This window comes from Uloborus diversus, chromosome 3 (genome assembly GCF_026930045.1).
Source record: "Uloborus diversus isolate 005 chromosome 3, Udiv.v.3.1, whole genome shotgun sequence".
Classification (NCBI taxonomy): Eukaryota; Metazoa; Arthropoda; class Arachnida; order Araneae; family Uloboridae; genus Uloborus; species Uloborus diversus.
This window is the reverse complement of record NC_072733.1, coordinates 34513579-34537108: the sequence shown is the minus strand read 5'-3', so window position 1 is coordinate 34537108 and position 23530 is coordinate 34513579. Positions and strand designations below refer to the sequence as shown.

The window sequence follows — 23530 nt, the reverse complement described above, 5'->3', positions numbered from 1 at the left end:
ATAAGTAACTTGTGTTAATTATTCCAAACCAGACCAAAACAGTTGCAGATGAAAATTCTGAAATCGACATCAATGTTTACTAATACTTTCTGAGTAGCTTCGCAGAATTTGGCACACGTGATGAAATACATCACAATTTCGTAGCACAAAGTTCTTTCAATTAAGTTTATGAGTGAGAGTATTGAAAAAATATAACAAAATTTACAGTAAAAATAACGTCATTTAATTTAATAGTGTATACATACAGTATATAGTACAACCAACCAATCTTCATCTAGCCATTCTCATTGCAGCAAAGAAAGCAATGATTTTACAAGTGTGCCCAAATGTGACCAAACATGTTTTCAAATGTGTTGACGAACCATCTGCTGCCTGGACTCGTGTGTTGGCACTAGATGTTCAGTATCCAGAACACATTCGGAACACTTTCCTTCTGACGGAGCTTATTCAGAATACTTCATAGCGCACATTCACATATTAGGATCACTTTTTCTGAAACAAAGTGTTAAAAATTGTGCAGGTTTATTTGCAGTGTATACAGTGTTGGAATACCGTAGTTGTTTCACAGAAAAATAGTTTTTATTATCTACATATTCTAAATAATATATCATTCTCATTACTTCAAATAGTTTAATAGTTTTGCAATAATAAGCTAAGCCCAGTTAAATGCTTAGTTGAATGTTTTTCACAAAGTTCTAATGGAACATTAATAAATATAAGTTTTTGCTGCTTTTACTACGAACATGTTATGATATATAATTTAGAAATAATTCATTCATTTTTATTTAAATTCAAAGTTCTTCCTTATTCATGACAGTTAAACAATCTCATTTTTCTTTCAATTATTTTAAAATTATTGTTCCCGTAGCCGATTTAGGATACACTACTATGTAGAGTGTAAGCTAGTACTCGATAGCAACAAAGAGTTGCTTTGATGTTAAAAGCTGCATTGCTACATAATTTATGAATTACTCTTGATTTTAAACAGCATAATAAAGAAATTGAAAAATGTTTTGTTATAATTTTCTATGTAATCTGTAATTTTTGGGCCCCCAAGGCCGGGGACACCTAGATCAGGCTTCATCGTCCTGTTGGTAAATCAAGCAGATCGTTTCGAAGGAAACTTCAAAGAGTAATCTTACTACATGTTCTTGCAGTTCTAACCACTGAAGATGGAATATTGCGAGATTATTGATGTTAATTTTCAAAGAGTTTTAAAACTATTTTTTTTTTTAAACTTTTCTATTTTTAAAACCATTATACCGTCGATTATAAAACTATTTCTACTTATTTTTTTCTACCAAATTTTGCAATTAGATTTTATTTTTTCTCTTTTTTTTTTTTTTAGGTTAACTAAAATTAATGCGATATTGGCTATTGTGCGGCTTACCGAACCTTACGGGACTAAATTATGTATGAAAATTTATCATTATGTTTCAAATCAAATAAAGTGAAATCAAGTTCATGGTTGCTTAGTTCTAACCACCTTCTTGTGTTTGTAACACTGTGTCGACCAAAAAATGAGCATAAAGACATAGTTGAAGGAAAATTGCATACACTGACAAGAGTGGAGGGTTTGGCTCGGTGCCGAAAATATGTTTTTCGTAATTTCTTCTCCTTTCTTTTATTTGATAATAAGATTTGTCATTGTATTACTTTAAAACGAAATAATTCACTTTAATATTAAAGTAATGAAGACTATTTATATTTAATACATTTTTCCAAATTATTTGCATTTCTCAATTTAGATTATTGCTCGTTTATCTATGAAAAAAAAGAAAAGAAAAAAGCTTTGAATTCCAAACTCAATTGTTAACCTTTTTTTTTTTTTTTTTGATAAACCAAGTTTTGTCAATAAAGCTTGTCTGACCCCATTCCACCTACTCGGTTAAGGGCTGTAAAAGTTTACTGAAAACCTGTTATTGATGATCTGTAACTGAACTCAGTCAGCCCAAATCCATTTTAAAATAGAAAATGGTTTCATATGTCTCACCATAGATCTTACGACGAAACGAAGTATCGCGGAATCAAATAATTTCTTTAAAAATTATTTCTAAGCTTAAACCAACCCATACAACACACTATAACCTCAGAATGTTTTAACTTGATCATGAGATACCTTCGAAAAACTTGGAGATTAAACTTGGAATAAAAATTCGAGGATTAAACTTGGATATTCAGTTGATTTTTAAGATTGCATTAAAAATTTCCTTGGATTCGTGTTTCCGGACGTCTCACAGTATTGTAATAATATTCTTTAAAGAAATAATGGGTTTGGGTATGCATAGCTGACTTCAAGAGCATTATCATGCGAAAAGCATCATCAATGCATAACTTTTCTCTTACGTTAGAAAATCTCCACTAAAAATGTGTAACTTATATTTACATTAAAAAAAAAACATTTGAAGCTCTACTCTACAATATTATCATCATTCTTCAAAATTTGGAACTCTATTTGGCAAAATCATCATCATTTGGCGTAATTTGGAGTATCATTCGGCAAAATTATCATAATTTGGCGCAATTTAGAGTTCCATTCGACAAAATTATCATTATTCTGCGAAATTTGGAGTTCTATTTGGCAATTGAGAATTTCCGTCCTCCCAAAAATTTAAGTTCGGGGTGTCACTGCCTACAAGGACTCCAATTTGTTAATCAACAATTAAATCCTTGTTTCATACTGACGTATTTCATGAGATACTATGTCCACGAGTCAAAAAACAGCAACTATATATCGTTCCTGGAAATTGTCAAAATTTAATTACATTAACTCGTAGAGTCCTTGTTCTGTGTAAAATTCGTGTAATGAAACGACGATCTAATATATTTGGAGTAAATTCAATTTTGCGCAGCAATTGGTACATCTGTCGCCATGAAATTGCTCAAAAGCCAGCATTAAATCTAAAAGAAAAAGTAATATTACTCATGATAATTTACAATGAAATCCAATGACATTTAAGAGAGAAATATTTTCAAATGTGCTCCCCCACCCTATTTCTATTCTTCCCTATTTTCTGTGAGACGTGATTCATTCTTTCAATTTCAATGCATGGGTGCATGAACGAAGTTTTTTGCGCGGGAACGACTAAGCGAACGAACAACGTGAAGTTCGGTGCAGTCGATCTACAGCTTTTAACTAAAGAAAGGGAAAATTTTATAGTATCTTTTAAGTTCATACTTCTTTCTATATATTTTTTGTTCTCGTTTTTAGTTTCAAGAGTTATCTTAACTTTCCAAAAGGTTTGAAGTTGCCTTACATGTAAGTAAAATGAGGATAAAGGTTTTTCCCTTAAATGACTCGCCTCTATTTAATCAAAGAGTGCGCAAGCATTTTTTGAACATTGGATCAACTATACGTTAATGAGTCAAATGCTATCGAATACGGGTATTCAAATTAATAAAGTACTTTTAATGATATTTAAAATTATCTACATGAGATTTTGTAGAATGTTTTAAATCTTAGAATCGAGTGAGTGGTTAATGTTTAATTGTAATATTGACCGCATAGTTAATTAATGAATTTTTTATATTACGTCGTTTTATCTCATACTAATACCGCTTGTGGCAAAAATACGACCAACTGCGTTAGTCTTTCTGTGTTGCTTTTAATCCGACCCGTTAGCTTTTTTCTCGGAGGCATAGCACGGGAATTAATAATAGGTAAAAAGGAAAATTGTCCACATTTTTTAAAAGTACAAATTTACTGCCAAAAAAGGGAAATATAATATTTTAATGCTAGTTTCATTAAAAATACATTGTTCTTTCGTTATGTATTATGTACTGTAATTTTCAAAACAAATTTAAAATTTGTTTACTTTGAAAAATGGGACTCTTTCATTTTGCTCCAAATCCCAAATTTTTCTATTGCTTAATGAGAGATGCAACAATTTACGACTTCGTACGACTTTAACTTTATTTTAGTTTGAATAACTCTTTCTTTCCTTTTTAAAAATTCTTCTTCATATCAAAAATCCATACTAAAATATAGAGATTCCCAATTTATTCTAAAACCAAAGCGTTTATGTTAATCTTCTGTAATTTTGCTATTCCAAATTAACTTCCTTCGAACGAATTTCTCTTCAAGAATATCAAAAACGGCATTTTCTGATTCTCTTACAGAAAGTTTTGATATTGAAAAAGTGTCTGGGTGCTAAATCCGGTACGATGATGGTCGGCAAGCGCCATCTCTCGGCAGCAAGGACGACTACAAGTTGATCGTCCCGCCGTTTAAAACCGGTGGTATCCAGGAGATTTTGTCATGGTTTGTGTACATCCGGAGCGCGATGACGAACTCTCGAGTCCTAGAAAAGAATGCCGTAGAAGAACCTGTTACTCCGGCGGTCCGGTTTCGACCAATAGAGTGAACGCTTCACAATCCAGGTATTTGTTTTCATCTGAATGAAACCATGTGTTTCAAAGGTTGTCGCCTTTTATTTTAATTATTATTTTCGTTGTAGTTGGGACGAAAAAATTTAACGGCGATTTGAAATTTTTACTTTGGGTTACACGTTATGTGCCTCACTCGCAACTTCTCCTTTACTACTTTTCAAAAGTTGAGTATTGTTCAGTTGAGTCTTTTTGGTTTCATTTTCACATGGCTTTCATGAAGTGATTCAAATATTTCATCTCAACTTTTAAAAATAAAAATATTTAATTATTTTACATTATATAACTGGTGTACGACAGAGTAACAGAGTCGCTATTCAGATATTTGTTTTCATACGATTGAAACCATGTGCTTCAATGGCGCATATTTTTGTCACCTTTTATTATCTTAATATATTCGTTATAATTATATTTAAAAAGTTGAACTGAAATGTTAACTTTGAATGATATGTTTTGTGCTTTACTTATAACTACCTTTTCGAAGTTGATTGTTGTTCAGTTGAGTGTTTTTGGTTAATTTCTCCCGCATCTTTCATGAAGTGCTTAAAATATTTTAACTCAACTTCTATAAATAAAAATATGTAATGTTTCATTATCATACAACAGGTCTACGATCAAGTGAGAATGAATAATTGTTCAGATATTTGTTTCTGTGTTATATGAAACACCTTTACAAATGTTTCATTTTCGTCACGTTTTCTTTAATCAGTTTTTGGAATTATATTAAAAGCATCAACGCAATATGAAATTTTAAATTTTGGATTATATGTTATGTGCTTTACTCTGTTATTATTCAAAGTTAAGTGTTGTTCAGCTGATTGTTTTCGGTAATTTTTCCGATGGCTTTCATGAAGTGCTTAAAATATTTTAACTAAAATTTGATAAATAAAGCAATTGAATATTTTTATTCATCATATAAATGGCCTGTAAATGATTTGCAATTCAGATAGTTGTTTCTATGTTACGTAAAACAATGCCTTTTCAAATGTTGCATTTTGAGTTGGTCTTTTGAAATATATTTTATGTAATGAAAAATTGAAGGATATCTTCCAAATTTGGCACAAACGTAAATTGTTGCTCAGAAATTCATATAGGCGGGTTTTTGGATTTTTAAAAAGACCCAAAGAGGTCTAATTTCATATTTTGAGACATAAAATTGCTTTTTTCTGCACGAACGACTTTTTGTATAGTTATGAAGTTAGTCTAAATGAAAAGCCCGTAAAAAACTGCCCTGGATGAAGTTTCTTCAAAGATTAACTTTAATCGTTAAATTTGTGAACCTTGGTTCAAAGCAAATGAAAACGGTTATGAACATACAGTTGGCCTGGAGCTATTTTAAATGCAATCAACACAAAAAGTATCCTCTACGATGGCCGTCAATGCCGTTTAGCGACGAGCGTTAAAGCATGTTCGGCGAGAAAGTCGAACGAAAAGAAATGCTGTTGTTCACTGTTTCTAAACTTGCAACCTGCAAAGACGGATGCATTGAAGTCTCCGCAGGTTGTACTAAATTTGCTTGCTACCTTTCGCTAGTAAGTTTTAATACCAGTTAGCGGATATGATGCAAATTTTGAAACAAAGAGACTGCTACTGAAGAGGGCATAACGAAATATTACGCCACATTATGAAGTTTTTTCTTTTTTTGTCTTCATCGCGAAATAAGTTGAACAAATCTCCATTCCCAGTTAAGAGGCTCAGTTCGATGACTTTTAATGTAAACAATCGAAAAATATTGGAAGTTTGTAACTACCACTAAGCATTTCAACTGCTATTGAAGAAATGCTGTACGATAAGAATAGACACGCATCAGTGTAATCGAAGCGCTCGCTTAACAGCGGGGGGGGGGGGGGGGGGGGTAAGGTACTTTTTATATTACGTTTCAAAACGTGGATATACATTTCCTTCGATTTGAAGCTGCGGATGAAAAGAACAGAATGTACAGCATTTTTTTGCAAATTATAAGCAAAAGAATTGGCTATTATACAGTTGTAAGCAGTGATGTTCCCATCAATCTTTTGAGGGTATACTCCCAGTAATCCATTACGCACAATATGTGCATGCGATCATATACATACTATGTCATAATATGAACATTTTTGAAGCTTTAGGGTATACGCTATGCGTCTAAATAATGTTTGAGAGTATACGGCGTATATGTCCCATGGGAACACCACTGATTGTAAGTACAAATTAGACGGGTTTTGTTTTTAAATTTCATGGCCTGCAAAGAATTAAAAAAAAAAAAAAACTGACGCGGATAGTGATCAAAATGGTAAGGCCTACTTCTTTCTCTATAACGCAGTTCAATTGACGGTTTTTATATAGTTCGTTATCATGTACAACATTTACGGCAAGTATCAGGTTTTAAAATTTTGAAATAGAATTTAAATATAGACAAATTCCCCATCGTTACAAGGCAGTGATATTACTGTCTTACTGTCTTTCCTACCAACGAAAATAGAAATTTGACATAAATAAAAGAAAATAAAATGTACTTGACGTGCATCTTTTAATGTAAGTTAATTTTATCCAATAGTACTAAATCGCCATGGAAAGTGCGAGCAGAGACATTTTGTAAAGTTATTTATACTTAGCGAACGTTTTCTACAAAATGTGTTTGCATTCCTGAATACTTAGAAAAATTTATAAAATTAGTCTACCTAGCACGTGATACCTTGATACGAAAATCACCGCCAGAAAATCCGTAAAACGGAATGCTAACGTCTTTTTTTTTTAACAATGATTGAATTCTTTATTTTCTGTATACGGTAGACTATCTGTTTAGCTTTTGGGCCATTGAGGATGATTTTCAATTAATCTGAAAATGCTGTAACGGTGTCCAATAAGCATACTTTGCATATATTTGTGCATGATAAAAGCCATTGAATTTTACTCACGACTCTTTCTAGGCAGACATTTCATGATTTTTTTCCAGAATGAAATGTATGTGAAGAGTTTTTGAGTTTTATAGCATGCTTTGATGTCTTGTAAACAAAAACTTCTAAGGTAACATTCTAAGCTAAGATTTCGTATTCGAAGCATCACGTAAAAGGTTGTCCCACAAAATGTGCAAAAGACAATAATTTGTCTTTGCATTAAGACACTGGATGTACCGCCCGTCTGATTCAGATGCAGACAATGTGCCAGTGGACACGACAGAACCCCGACAACATGCCTCATACTTTTTCGCTTTTACTAGATGTGATTTTTTCTGCAAATGCTCGACTTTCTGCGCTATTCACAGTCTATTGAGGACTAAAGCCTAGAAAGGGGTGTGCTTGCAATTTTTTACCCTCATTTAGATAGAATTCATCCATTCAATTATTTAAAAGATATGTTACATTGAGAAGATACCCTATTTTGGACTTCGAACTGTACACCTAAATAACAAAAATTTTATTTCATATATATAAATAAAGAATTGAAAACTTCCTTACTCTGCGTTAATCATACGGAACTGATTTTCTTACAAATAAGTTGCGTGACAAGAAATGCTGGAGCTCATTTCGGCCAGTATTTACACACTATCATTTCTTTTCTCGGACAGCTTAAAATATATATATGGAAATTTTTGTCTTTGATCACCAGAACACAATTGAAGAGAAAACTTCCGGATCCTTTTCTATTCTAATATTGACAAAGGAGATTAGAAAAAAAAAGGGAATGTGTTGATAAAATGTGGTTGGAAACCCGTCTCGCTTCGCCAAAGATTCTTATTGAGTTCTTTGTCTTTTCCACCATCTCCGTTTCCACAGAACCCACCTTTTTGCTGAATCGCTCTTTCTCTATGCAATAAAAAGCAGATTCAATTAAATATTGCGACTGTGAGGACGGAAAGTTTTATTTTGGTATTTTCAACTGATATAGCAATGGGAAATAAAGGACGATTTTATTAATTTCGTTGGATCATAACTTTTATTAGAAGAAGAGTCGGAATTAAATTTTTTCGAACCGTAAAATGTCATTTAATGTAAATGACCATAATAAATAACAAGTAATTGCATTTTTTAATTGTTGAAAAAATATACATGTTGTTTTGCTGCCATAAAATTTTCGTCTATTTATTACATTTTATTTAGCAGCTTGTCACTTTAGAACGAAATTAGTACGAGTAAGATTATCGTTGTATCATTTGGTGCAAATTAAGTAAATATACAAGTGTATTTAATGATATATTTCATGTAGCATTTTGAGGCTCAACGACTATGGAATATGAGAGTTCATTCTCTAAATGGGCAATGTGGTTCTTTTTAATAATCCCTTCATCAAAGGATCATTCATTTTTAACCCGTGCATTGAACTCGTACATTTGAACGACTTCGCTCATTTAAAAAAATTGCAGGTGATCTCTGCAAGAGTGATTTACGTACACTGAAAATGTTTCATTGATTGAGTAATATTCTTTTAATTAAAAGCAACTAAAATTACCTTACGGTAAGAAAATATGTGAATGAAAATTAAACTAAATTTTTTTTATACACTCAAACCTGTTTTCGTGCTGTAGATCAGGACCATATGAAGAAAATCGCAAAAAATTTCGCTCCAAGTTACACTATTAAGCGCTCGTTTTAAAGACAGGTTAGTCAATTGAGTCCCAATTTGTGTGAAATATTCATATATCGCAAAAAAAAAAAAAAAAAAAACTCTTAAAAAAAGGCCGCACAAAAACAGAGTTGACTGTACAGATTGAAATGTATAAAGCATCAATACAACGCAAAAAATTACAAGCTGTTCACCGTTCAAAAGAAGTCACTTATTTTTTAGGAGATGGTACTGCACCGTTCATTCTAAGGAGCCAGTATTTTATACCGTTTGTGCATGAACGGCTCAACCATACTAAAATATAACAGAACCATGAGTATTCGTTAAGAACCGATACTGTACAGCAGTACGTTCTTTCTGCTTTAAAAGAGTTTAAACCTTAACTGGTGAGGGGACTCTTTTCTAGCGTTTAGTGGCGAGGTGCGGTGTATGTAACATCAGCAATATTTTTCTTGTGCACTCCACAAAAGTTAGCAAGTTATAGCAAAAACATTTTTCTATAATTTTTTTATTGTTTATTTATATAAATACAACTGATGGGCCACTCCACGAAAAAGTCAACCCTTTGTCCCGCACGTGGCGGTTCATGTATTTCATTAAGAAGTAAAATTTTTTAAAAGGGAAATGACGAAATTTTTTGTTTAGGAAATCACACATGAGTTTGTTACTTGTCCAGCAGAAAAAAAATGTTTATTAATACTTTAAAGTATTATTTTTAATGAAATATATGAGGCATTTCGAGCGGGACAAAATGATAGTTTTCCATGGAATGGCTCTAAAAATGTGCCCTGAATGACAAACAGATACATTAAAAGTCATATCCAGGGTTACCAAAATTAAACGACCCTACTTTAAAGTTTTCTAGCAACGAAACTATTGCTGAAAAATTAATGAAATTTTGTGTAGAACGGTGTGTATAATTTTGTGTAAGAGGACAGGAATTTCTTTGAGTAACTTAAAAAATAATAGTTCAAAATTCGCCACCAGAGGGTGTTTTCAAGGAAATTTCCATTCATTTCACTGCTTCATTAATTATATTTTACCATATTTCTCATCATTTTCACCAGATGAGCTCCTCCACATTTGCCTTCGTGGTTAGGACGTCCTCAAAAAGCCCTGCACAGTAGAACGTGCCATCAGCAGTCACACTCGTCATATATGGCACACCCGATTCCTTAACCTCGGTTAATGTCACTTTTAGCTTTGGAGGTTATAAAACATCTCGTAAGTCGTAATAATCCTAGAACTTTACGTGACCTTAAAGACACGTCATGTCCGTAGTATTTAACACAGTACACTGCTGTCAACTGTAGAACATGTCATCTCACGATTCCAGAATTTAGCCGTAAATGATGGCCGTCATGATGAACATGTGTAGCAAGGAATTTCTTATACCATGGCTATCTGCGATCCATGCTTAAAGCATCGCAAATGTTTAAATTTATCGCAAATCTATTCATGTGTAGTTCGTTAAAAAACATCCCGTAAGTGGTGAAATTTTGAACTTCATGTTTATTTTACAAATTTTTATTTCTTCATAATGTTCTGCACAAAATCTTCAGGACCGGAGGCAAAGCGTCGGGCATCCTGGATTTCTTTGGAGATCAAGAGGTAAAAGCACTTAAAATGATCAGAAGTCACCCGCCGCAGGTGGCGAACGGAGATTCATGAGCGAAGCCCCCTTGTTTACTATAAAAGATGTGACTTGCAAATTAGTGAATTTTTTTAAGTGTTTTAATTATGTCCTATGTATAATTATCGCCCAACAATCAGTTTTGGAACTTATCATCGGACTCATTAAGTGTGCATAATGTTAAATGAAATTTATTAAATAAATTTAATTTCTGAAAAACACTCGACATGAAATGCTAATACGCATTGATTCCTACCGTATAAGAACGCAGGCCGTTACTGCAAAATATGAAAATTGATTTTTCAAAGCATGCCAGTGTTTCCCTTTTTTTTTCACTAATTACTACTAAAGAGATAATTTTGTATTATACCATCTACGCTAACTGTTAGAAACCACTCTGCCATTCGGAACATATAACAAAACAGATTGCAAATATTGCAAACAATCTTAATTTTTTATGCAACTGTTTTAAAAACCGAAATAAAAAGAATTAATGTAATAGAATAATGACAGGTGTTTCCGTGTTTTAAGGATCCCTTTTTGAATGTAGAAAAATGAGATTTGGGGTGTAAAATCGTCTGGAAAAAAGACATTGAAAGAGGGATTCCGAGATTGAGGAAGGTGTTCCCTGAAACCCAGAAACACGTGGCTGCTGTATCTTGCTTATTTGTGCATTTAATACTTTTTTTTCTGCTGTTACTCTGTTGCACAATGTATTTATTTATTTCTTATATTAAATCACTGTGTGTCTTTTTTTTTCAGATGCAAAAAATAAATTACATACTTACCTCTTTCATTTTTAATTACATGTATTCATTTAATTATATACTTTCAGAATAAAAAAAAGGTGGTTTCAAAAAGAAAAAATCAAGATCAAGAGATTTTGCAGTAAATTATTAAGCAAACAAATACCTAACCGTCCTTTAAGAAAAAAGAATTTCCAAATAAAACATCATCCATTGATGAAAAATGACTGATTAAACGAAGCACTAGAATACCATCAAAATGCTTCTTTGGAAACCGTTATATCAGTCTTCAGTTACTCATTCATTGACTTTTTCATTCAGATACGCTTAAGTTTTTATCTCGTTGATACATTTTCTTGACTCTTATCACGTTGGCCCACCACCCAAATCATTCAATTCTAAGTCGACCCTAACCGGAACTTGGGTGTGTCGGGAGGTGAAGGTGCGGTCGTGGAAAAAAAATTCCACCCCTTACTACTCAACAATGGATCAAGCTAGATTCACGTGAATTATGCCAATCTTTTCTTAATATTGATCTCTGTACAAAAGCATATGCATAAAACTTTATTCTGGGAGTGAAATGATCACAAACTCTAAATTTCTGGTAGAAACACTCAATTCAAATTTAACTGTGTGATAAACTTAAATATTTATTTGGTTTAAATAATTTTACAAGATGAACTTTCAAAAAATTCGTTTCGTAATGTCGTGGCTATTCCAGCTGTTCACCATTTGCGGACATACGCTAAAAACATCGCGAAGTTTTTCATCTCAAAACTTTTATTTTTCAAATTTACTTTAAGAAGATAACTTGCATAAAATGGAGTGACTGACGATAATTTTCAACTGCCATCTTATTATCAATAAACAGATGAATCTAGGAATTTAGTCACAAAGAAACAGAAAGGAAAGGTCGAGAATATCGTTATTATTTTGTTTTACCGAGCGCTCAAACCCCTTTGGAACTTAGAGTTTATCTTTTGCATCTTATTACACAAAACAAAGCGCATTTTTGAACTCATTTGATGCCGAAGTTGTACCAAAACGCATTTTTTGTCCCGATCGATAATTTCAGACCTTTCTTTTTAGGAACTAAACTGCAAAAAAACAAACTTAACCCACCCACCAAAACTAAACCCACTTAAACTCTGAATTGTCTCAGTAAACAATTTGGCCAGGGTGGGAAATCCCACCTTACTTTTTTCCCTAGTGTGAACCCTGTATACAGGGCCCGAAGTATCCGAAAAATCCTTGTCCCATTTTGACAATTCATAAAAAATCTATAAATTTTCGCATCAATATGCGGGTTGCGCCATAACACTTCACTGGTTCAAGAATTTTTATAACATCGTAAAAAATGGAAAAAAAAACGAAAAAGGAAAATACTGTAGCTATAGTCACAGTAAAAATTTGTTTTTCTTACTGTGACGATACAGCTGTCAGTGTAAATTATTTATAATCACTTTCTTCTTTTTCTTATTTTCTTTCTTTCTTTTTTTTTCTATGCTATAAAAAAATCCTGACCGTAAGTATTACGGTATAAACAGCATACTGATATGACAGCTTATTGCTGTTCCAGGAATTTTTAAATTGCGTCAAGGACTTTTCAGACACACTGTATAATGTTTTTAAAAAAGGAAATAAAGTTTAAATGAATGTCGTATATTTATCAATTATATATAAAATTTATTTAACTGTGCTAAATGCATTTGTTACGTGTTAAATTAAAATTAATTTTCCCACTTGAAATTTAATATATAATAGTAAAATCTGGGATCGTATTTCGTTAACTCAACCCTACAACAAGAGTGAATATTCAAAATGTCACTAAAACTGCATAAGTTATATATATATATATATATATATATATATATATATATATATATATATATATATATATATATATATATATATATATATATATATATATATATATATATATATGGGAAGGTCTTGCATAGTGAGACATGGGGTACACTAAGACAAAGCTATTTTTCGGATTTTTGAATTATAAACTGTAAATGATGAAAAGAAATTCAAGAACTGATTCGAAAGGGAAGTTTTTGTAATTTATAATTTTTAAGAGTTTTCAACTTGAGGTTTATGTACTTTACAGGTGTTTTCTTCTCATCAAATATACGAATTAAGCCATGTAAGGCGAAAATAGGGACATTTTCCGACTATTCCATGAGAAATTTATTTGTAAATAACTTTTTGATCAAAAGTGGCATTTCAGATAAAGTAAATCATAATAATCTGTAAATTATAGATAAAACTGTTACAAAAGAGCACTCTTGTTCTAGTGGAGCAGTGAGTGTTTTCTTAGGTTGATAGAGTTTCAGAAAATACCCAAAAACTGAAGAGAGAAAAGGATGAGTACTGAAGAAAGAGCATAAAAACGGTTTAAGTATCACTGAAAGTGATACTCCAAGAAAACAAATTTTAGAAAAAGAAAACACTAAAACTAGAGAAATGAAAAAAAAAAGTCAAAAATATAGAAAAAATGTAGATTTATTTGACACAACTGGTAAGGTAGAAAAAATTAAATGATATTTTAATTAAATGATTATGTTAAAATGTGCGAAAATCTATCTTCTGGGTTTGAAGAGTGGGATCGTGAGACATTTGAAGGAGACTTTGTTCTGAGAGAATTTACTATCAAGCAGAAATACTTTTATGTTGGACACGTTCTAATGATAGTTGGTAATGATGGAGATTTGTGCATTTGTTTTTTGCGCAAAAGTTAAACCATTTTGACTATTTTTTATTTGACCATCTGCACCAGATATTGAATTCGTTCTGAAAAAAATATTAAATTTTTGATAACAGCGATAACAGCGCCTACGAAAAGAAATGACACAAAGCGAAATCAATCTTTTTGTGGTTTAAAAGTTAAATTTTTATTTAGATGTACGAAGACATTTGACTATTTTTTTTTTTTCATTATGGTCTAATTTTGATTTTAAACGTTGAACATATTATGTTTTACTAAACCCTATATATGCTGACCTTGTATACTGTCTCACTGTGCCCCGTATGCTGTCTCATTGTACCCCATGCGTGGGACATAGTGAGACGAAATTTTACATTTCCTTTTTTTATATTGTCTCATAAACGTAAAATAGTAATGAAGTTTTTTGTGTCTCAAAAGTTGGTACACTTAAGCTGCATTACAAATCCACCTTAAAAAATTTCTTAGAGAATCAAAGTTTTCAAATTTCTTGATTTTATACATTTTGTCTCACTGTGCTCCACCCTCCTCTACGCTATGTTTTGCATCATTGATGAGAGTGCACAATTGATTCATTCTGCACTTCATTATATTCGATGATACGAATCGAAAACTATGTTGTAGAACTTTTCAAAAAGAATTCGGTATTAAGAATGGTTGACGCAAATTTGGAGTCAAACAGTTGGACATTGACCCCCGACACACAAAGGAAGGGGGTTATAAGTTTTATGTGTCTGTGTATCGGTGTGTCTGTCTGTGGCACTCTAGCCCCTAAACGGATGGACCGATTTTGAAAAAAAAAATTGTTCGAAAGGAGACTTGATCGAGAGTGTTCTTAGCCAGGTTGCATCTTTGGATGATATTAATTAATAAAGATATATTAATAAATATTAATATATATTATAAATATTAATAAATAAATATTAATTCAAAATCTCTAAGAAGTTTTCCGCGATTTTTGCAGTGAAAAATTAGTTACAATTTTTGAAATTTAATACTAAAATAAATAGAATTTTTTCCCGCGTCTTATAGAATGTGTTCGGAACTTCAATGTTTCATAGAATTCGAATTATAACGCTTTTTAAAGCAGATTTTCATAACAGCTAAGCCTTTATTCACGCGATTGATAACCGAATTCATTGTTGGTCGACAAGGAAATAAAATGCAATGATTTAAAATTTTTATCTGTTGCCAGTTTCTATTTAATAGCAAATAAAAGACTTGACATTGATTTTTAATAATATAAGGCTTTTAAAAGGATTTTCAACTTTTCCTCTTGATTCTACAGTTGCGACTCAGTCAGGGGTTTTTTAAATTTTTAATTTTATCGTTTCTTGTTTAGTATTAGGAACTGAAAAATTTGATGAGAGATCTAACTTTAAAATCAATTTGGGATTTAATTTTCCAGCGACCGTGCAAACAAATTTTAACTAAGAATTTAAATAATTGATGTATTGCTGAAACATAATTTTCTTTTTTTATAAAGTCATTTATTACATTTTATTTGTATTAAGCTGGGGTTTGGTTTGAAATAGTTTAAATTTGTTCACGAATCTTTCACAAAATGTTTTATAATCAAAACAGAAATCTGCAGCAAAAAATATTATTGAAATCACTAATTCTTTTTCCTGCAAAATATTTTATCATAAGCAAACTTTTCACAGTATTTTTCATTTTAAAATCGGACGTTTTTCTTCTCTTTTTTTTTTTTTAAAGACATGTAATCTTCGAAAAAACTTTTTCTTTTCTTTTTAATGAAAAACCCCAGTAGAAACTTTTTGGGTTCGGAAAAATGCAACTAAAATTTTTTGCGTAGGGTCGGCAAAAATATTTTTCCACATAAAAATTTTAGGGACAGTCCGCCCCTAATGCTCAGTAGTAGCAGGCACGTTCTCGCTGATCCTACCCATTATAAAATAATAACAAACAATCTATTAGAAATGATGCACGTGATGTTCCCGCTTCAAGGACATCTCTCCGTGGTCAAGCTTTACATCTCTTGAACCCTCGAATAAAAAAGGTTGGACACCACTACTTTCAGAAAGAGTGATGCCAGATTGAAATCAAACAAATTCAATTTCCATATCATAGCTCTGAAGTTGAACTATTATCTACTACACATAAAATCGATAGACTTAGTAGCTGGAAAAAAAAGGTTTTTATTTTTTTGGAAAAAAATCATACTTTGCTTTTTCACTTCCTTTCTGACCGAAAATGAACTTTGTACTGCAATTCATCGTTTCCACATAAAATACTAATGCAATCTAGTATCTTATCTTTTTCTTTTACAGGAACTGAATAATGGAAAATGAGCCGAAATCATTTTTCTCCTTATTACCACTGATACCTTTCATCTGTCTTGGAACTGCACTAAACAGTTTAGGTAAGCATTAAATAAAAAAAATGTATATATGTATAAAAAATCTGGAATCAACTGAAATCTCGAGCACTTAAACTGCTTCTTGGCATGAAACTGAACTTCCTCCAATACGCGTGCTTAACCGCATTTCAGAGCGCAATTCAACGCAACCAATCAAATACCCCGATTTTTACACGCAGGGTTGTTCTTGACCTCATGTGATTCACGTCGTAAACGCTGGAAGTGCTTGTAAAGTTCTAATAGCCTGTCAAGGATGAATTTATTTGTTTTGGTCGTTTTTATGTATGATATGCTATCATTACAAGCTAAGTATGTTTTTAATATTCAAGACATACCTCCGTTTTCGAAAAAGAACACATTAGCGGACCATTCTGACCCGTGTGTTTTACTTGACTTCTATTAGATTCATAATGCGCAAAATGTTTGCTCTGTTTTCGTAAAAAGTTTGCATTTTTGTAGTTTCATCAGGTCTGTTAATTTTCAATTACTGCTGCTTGAATGCTATATTGTTAAGGTTTTTAGTCTGAAATGCCGCAGAAAAAAGTTACAATAACTCGGGAAACGTTAGAAGTGGAACTACAAATCTTATCCCTATATCGAACTTTTTTCGCACTTTGACGCCCAAAGTTCAACGAGACGTAGGTCAAAACTGACTACTTTCAGTACCATTACTTCAGATCTACTAACGGGTAACTTTATTAAATGATGCAATTTACTGAAGATTAGCCAATAGCATTAACTTCTTTAGCACTAGAGACAAACTGGTCATGCTTTGCTCTGGCACTAACCCTTTCCCGGAAGATAGTTGTGCACGTTTGGCACACAGTAAGTTGATTTTCCCTTCTGATACTACATGACGTAAAATTACCGTAAATTATTTGAAAAGAGAAATATTGATAACTAAAACTCAGATGAGTAAACTTTTGTATTTATTTATTTATACAGAAGCTAAACAGCTTCACATACATAGAGGACTGAGTACAAAGCATCTAAACTGCGGACACACAGAAAAGATTTGACACAAGAGATGGAAATAACACCCAGGCTCAGGAGGAAATCGAACCCACGACCTTCGGCAAAAAAGTCGAAGCTTCTGAAACATACAACTAAATAGGTCGAGACGTATGGCGTGATGTTCCAGTTTGCCACCGTAATAATGCCATAAAATCCAACATTTAATCAAAGAAAAAAGACAGATATTGACCTGTGACTTTTTTTTTACTTAAGGGTGGATATTCACACGTCTAATCTGGTATTAATAGCTGTGGGTTGACCCTGAGAGCAACTCGTGAGCTATTATTCATGAGTTACTCGGAACAAAACGGGAATTTGTGACCTAAAGGTAATTCAAAAATCTTAATAAGAGCATAAAAGTACAAAAGAATGAGATTAATGAAATAACTTTTATTGCAAATTTTAGCCTAACTTCTTTGACTGAAAAATAAACTTTTGACACCGTTTACTAATTGGGTTAATATAACAGTTCAAAAACGTTTGATTTTTTTATCGAACTTTTTAATCTACAAGTAGAAAAATGTCTATCACAAGTTGTTCTGCATGTCAGGAAATACACGTGCACCCTTAGTAGCATAAAATAGAGCACCAATTTGGAGTCTATAAGCAATATTTTACATTAAAGTTATATAATTTTAAAAAGATTCTTCGTACAAAATTATGAAATATTAAGCAATGAACGGCTAGCTAGCTGTCTCTCCCTGGTTTCAGGAAACATTTTTCTCCGCAAACTTAATTGCTTGATTTTTCTTCTATATTTTACTTCGTCAATCCACCTTCTAAGTTCAAGTTAGACAAGGTTTTGTGAAGAACATTTTAAACAAATAACGTAGTGGAAAATTATGTATTTACATGTTCGCTACAAGCAAGTTTCAGCACAAACTAACAAAATTTCTTTAAAATCCATGATATTTTTATGACCTGAAGTGAATTTTTCTGACAGTGAATAGCGTCTTAAAGTGCTTTATTTCTGTTAAGAGAATATAGACGGAATATTTTCCTAAATTATTTTGACGCATGAACAAATTAAAGTTCCAGAACGTTTGAAGATAATAAAACCAGTCTCTATAAGTTTTAGCAGCGCAATTTGTCTTAGACTTTTTAATAAAGCAAATGATTTTTTTTTTTTTTTGAAAAAAAAAATCATAATAAGTTTGTGTAACGAACCTATTTTAAAAAAGTTATACATCCAAATCTGAACTAAACTGAAACAGAAAACTGAAAAATTTTAGAGGAACATGGAATAAAAATCGCAGTTATTGCAAGATAGATCCTTTTTCCTCCTGCCATAAATTTTGCATCTAAATGGTGCTCAGAAAATTCTTTCTATCGGTCAGATACTCATTTCAAAAAAATATGAAAATGTAATATTTTTCTTTGACATGTGCCATTACGTAGTTTCTAAAATCACCAATATCTGCAACAGCAAGAACAGAAACAAAACGCAGAATAAAAGTTCTTGTTTCTCTTACGTAATATCGTAGTTGGGATATTTTACTTTTGTCCTTTTAAAAGAAAGCAAACCGGTGGATATAGTATCTGAATGCTACCCAAAAGTCTGGACATGTAACACTTGCTTGTAACAAGATTGCTTGTTACACTTTTCACGAACTAGTCAAACACTTAGGCTCGGGATCTGTAACATTTGGAACTTGAAAGCATTGTAAGATTTTGAAAAATATCAAAGTCAACAAGTAAATAACCAGGAAGAAGCACCGAGCTTTCCTTCCTTTCTGTTCTATCCGATTTTGAATGTTAAAAGTCAATTTAAAAATATTTCTTCTACTTGAAACTCAATTTCACCTTCTCGGTTGTTATATGACAGTGGGACGGACGTAACCATCAAACCATTTTTTATGGAAGTTGTGTAAATGGCAATTCTTGTTATATTAATGTTTAAATAAGCTCACGTCTATCTCTGCATTAAGAAACGAGAACATGAGTTTGAGGTGATTCTCGATAAGGGTCAAATACTATGCCACAATGTGGTTATTGTGACATATTGTTTGACCCTAATCGAGTTGCTTGATGAAAGCTTTGCTTCTTCTATCAAATTCAATACTCTAACGTAAAAAAAGTTCTTCTTTAAGTCCTCCTGGAAGACAGCTTTCCCCCCTCGAGATGCTTTGAAAATATGACAACTTAACTGTCTTGCGATGAATATCCCATTGATTTTCTTAAGCACTAAAACGAACAATCTGATTTCTACAAAAACATCTATAATAAATTGAAAGTATGAATCATATTTTCAGAATGATATGAATCATTCTTTCTCCTATTCAATACGCTAATGTAAAACAATCGCCCATTTTTAAATCCTCTTGGAAAAGTCTACCCCCTTCAAGATGCTTTGAAAATATCACTACTTAATTGTCTTGCGCTGTATATCTCGTTGATGTTCTTAAACACTAAAGTAAACAATCATTATACTACAATAACGTCTGTAAAATTCTGAAAATATGTATCATATTTAAAACTAACTCATGTATGTTGCTACAAAGTTTATGCATGAGTGTTGCTTTACAAATGTCAGGTCGCCAAATTGTTACATTTTCTCAGCTGATGTTAATTAGAATACCATGTGTTTAAATTAAGCAGATAAAATATAGCACTACTACGTTTATGACGGTATAAAGTTTTAATTTTTTCCTCTTAATCTAAAATTCATTAGTTACATTTTCGTTTTAGACTAGGAGAGATAAAATTGAACAAACACTTTTATCACGTAGTTAATGGGGTTTTTTTACAGACATAAGTCGTTATAGTGCTGAGTAAAAAGTAACTTATAAGACAAAATATTATGTGATTGAAGAAATAATTTGAGAGAGAATAATTTTTAGTTATCTTCATTAAATTGACAAATTGTTTTAAGCATCAAATTAAGAATTGTCTCATCAAAACGATTACTCAACGAAGCTTTAACTAAGAACTAAATAGGCCACAGTCAAGTATCAATATTACTAGCATCTGACAATCCATCCAAAAGTATTTATTCAAGTGTATTAAATGCATGAGATCTGCTGAGAGTAATAAAACAGTCAGAATGTCTCCTTCAATAACTGGTACAGACAATAACTTTTCAAAAGATTATTTACAACACAAAAAATATCAAGGATCTCTGCCGAAACTTGTTCAAGATCTTCAGTCCTTTCACTTAGTGCTGATATTACAGATTTGTTTCAAGCACAAGACTGACTCGTCAATGGCAAGATTTTATTTTTAGCCCTTGGGTGTTATTTGGCTAAATTGATTTCGCTGCTACAGCAAGTGCAATAAGGTTTATAAAGGTTATAAGGTTATAAGGTTCGGTAAATAACTTGGTTTTCGCTCTCGGAGTGTTCCGTTTATTTCTGGGTACAGGACCTCTAATACAAATAAGTAGATCTATCAAATGTGCAGTCCGCGTGTCCAATATGTCAAAACAGAGAGTGTCTTAGGATTTTCTGTGAGTGAAGAAATACCTAAAATAGAAAGGATAAAGTAGCTTTTCCAAGTCGCACTTTGACTTCCGAAATCCATCAATGACTTAGAGTTGAGATTTAAAGTCCATGAGAAACTGACATTGTCAGATTTTGTTTTTTTATGTTATCAAAATAACTATCAACTTGTCAAGTTATCTTAAATATGTGAACAAATATGCATGTGGGTCTCGTTTTGTTCCGAGTTTCATACTACCGTTCTTTAAAGTAGGGAAATGTGGGACAAAGTGAAATAGCCTGGCAGAGTGAAATGGTCAAATATTTGGTGAATTCCAGGAAAAAGGCGACATGACACTTGAATTTTAAAAATTAATATTCTGTCACTTGCTATATACCATTCTCTTCAGAAATAAATGAACTTCTTGAAGCTTAATCTGTTTTTCCCAAATAGTTTGATGACTTCCAGAAAATCAAGGGCAAAATCAAGTTTTCTCTTTGTGTTTTTACAGTGCAAAAAATCTCTTTTTTGTTACATACTGTAATTTCAGTATACTTTCTATCGGCATATAATATTTAGGTTAATTTTTATCTTTTGAATGTCTAGTTAAACTTTTCGGTAAGTAATTTAAAATTTCTTTTTTTTTCAACCGTGAAATAGGTCCATTACTAAGGTGACAGTTTGATGTCCTTCCGTTACCAAAATACTACATCTCAGTTCACCAAGAACCTATTGGGTATAAAAACTAATGTTTTTTATGCAAAGCAGAATTATGTTCCTTGTCAAGGAGGCTCAGTTTAATATAGATTTAATTTACATGGTTTTTAATGGTAATGGATGGATAAAAACATACGGTAACGGAAGGACATTTATCTAAAAGCTGATACAGGGTAAAATTTTAGAATGCCAGTGGAAAAAAAACTATTGTTTAAAGTTAGTAGTCACATTTAAAACATTTTGTTTGTGATATGAAAAGCCAATTTAAAGAGAAACAATCTCTTACAAACTTAATATATATATATATTGGAACAATATAATATTGAAACTGCTTTCAGATTTGTTAACACAAGTCACAGGAAGGGACTGTTGAGAGCATTAGTTCAATCGTTAAACATACTGCGAAGAGATCAGTGAATTCAAATATCAATTTTCAAAAAGACGGAGTAATCTTTGTGGAGTAATGAGTAATCTCATCCTGATATACAAAACATACAGTATTTGAAACCCTGTAACTAATTATGTTATTGAATAAAGTCAGTATTTCAACAAATCGAAGGAGATTTCATTTCAGACTGACAGTCAACAGACTGACAGTTATAAATAATAATTAAAAGAAGATGCAGCTGAATCAAAAGCACCAAATAATGAGAATATCCGAAAGTATTCATAACATTTGGACAAGTTTTATTAGTTGAATGGAAGGGAAAGAAATCGACAAAGGACAATGTTGGATAGGTACTTCATTTAGGAGATGAAGGAGTAAAAATATCTTGTTTGAAAATGCATAATAATGTGGGAATGATCTTTGTATTCCCTGACAAAGAAGATAAATATTCTATGGATTCTAATAATATTTTTGAGTATTTCAAGAACTCAGAATTCTAACAGATGACTCAGGCTTTCGATATCATTGTTTCAGACTTCTGTATTAACTGAATAAATGTTTGTAAGTTGAAATTTACCAAGTTTAATTGCTTTCGACGTCATGTCTTTACGTTACCCTTAGCAAATGCATACTTTATGGGCTTAAAATAATTATTTTTTTAAACTAGAGCTGAAATTGTAATGACTGAACACTCTTGTATGTGCCCTAATTTTTGTAGAATTTTCCCTTTTATAGTTTGACTGAACTTAGGGGGAGAACATGATAGCGTGAAAATCGTGTCCCAAAAATGTCCTTCCGTTACCGTTTTTTTTTTTTTTTTTTTTGAATTTGAAAAAAAAAAAAAGTTACTAACAAAAGGTTTCTAAATTTGGCTTTTTTAGCAACTTACCATGATGTGTGTAAAAGTCTATGCATCAGATTTTTTTGTTCAAACTGTCCTTCCGTTACCGGTGGAATTTACCATTTGCTCTGCTTTTAGCGCCATCTATTTGGTTATATTTTATCTATGTAGTAGCACATGTAGTATATTAAAGTCAGGAAAATATGCCGTCGAAAATTAAAGCATATGATAACACAGGCAATTTTCAAAAATGTATACTCGCATTGAAATAGTTTGTTGTAAGTCAAAAATTATATTTGTTATTATAAAATGATAAAGTTCTTGTTATTAACCTTTTAAATATTAATTTAGACTTGCCAATACTCGGTGCAGTATTTATTTAGTTAATATTAAGCTTATTTGTATTTTAAGTATTTTTTGCAATTTGTCAAGTAGGGGAATATGGGGCAAAGTGATGTGGTAAAATATTTACTCTGCTTTTAGCACCTCTTACCTAGTAATACTTTAACTCTGTAGTAGCATATGTAGTCTATTCCAGTCAGGAAGAAATTACCTCTGACGATGATAATACAAGCAGTTTTTAAAACCTAATACTGAACTTGTAATATTTTGCTGTAAGCCAAAAAACATTTTTCTGTTTTCAAATAATAAAGTTATTTTTATTAACATTTTAAATATTAATTGACACCTACTAACATTTGGTGCAATATTTATTTAGTTAATATTAAGTGTATT

General features: G+C 31.8%; 1 protein-coding gene across 1 annotated transcript in view; it reads left to right on the top strand.

Annotated features, from left to right (window-relative positions):
- Positions 1–4280: 4280 nt before the first annotated feature.
- Positions 4281–23530, top strand: part of LOC129219187 (fibroblast growth factor receptor-like 1) — an 89634-nt gene continuing 70384 nt past the window's right edge. Inside the window, exons 1-2 of the mRNA XM_054853508.1 lie at positions 4281–4380; positions 16330–16421. Coding sequence (XP_054709483.1) covers positions 16340–16421 — 82 coding nt within the window. The 5' untranslated portion in view covers positions 4281–4380; positions 16330–16339. The remainder of the gene's footprint in view (positions 4381–16329; positions 16422–23530) is intronic.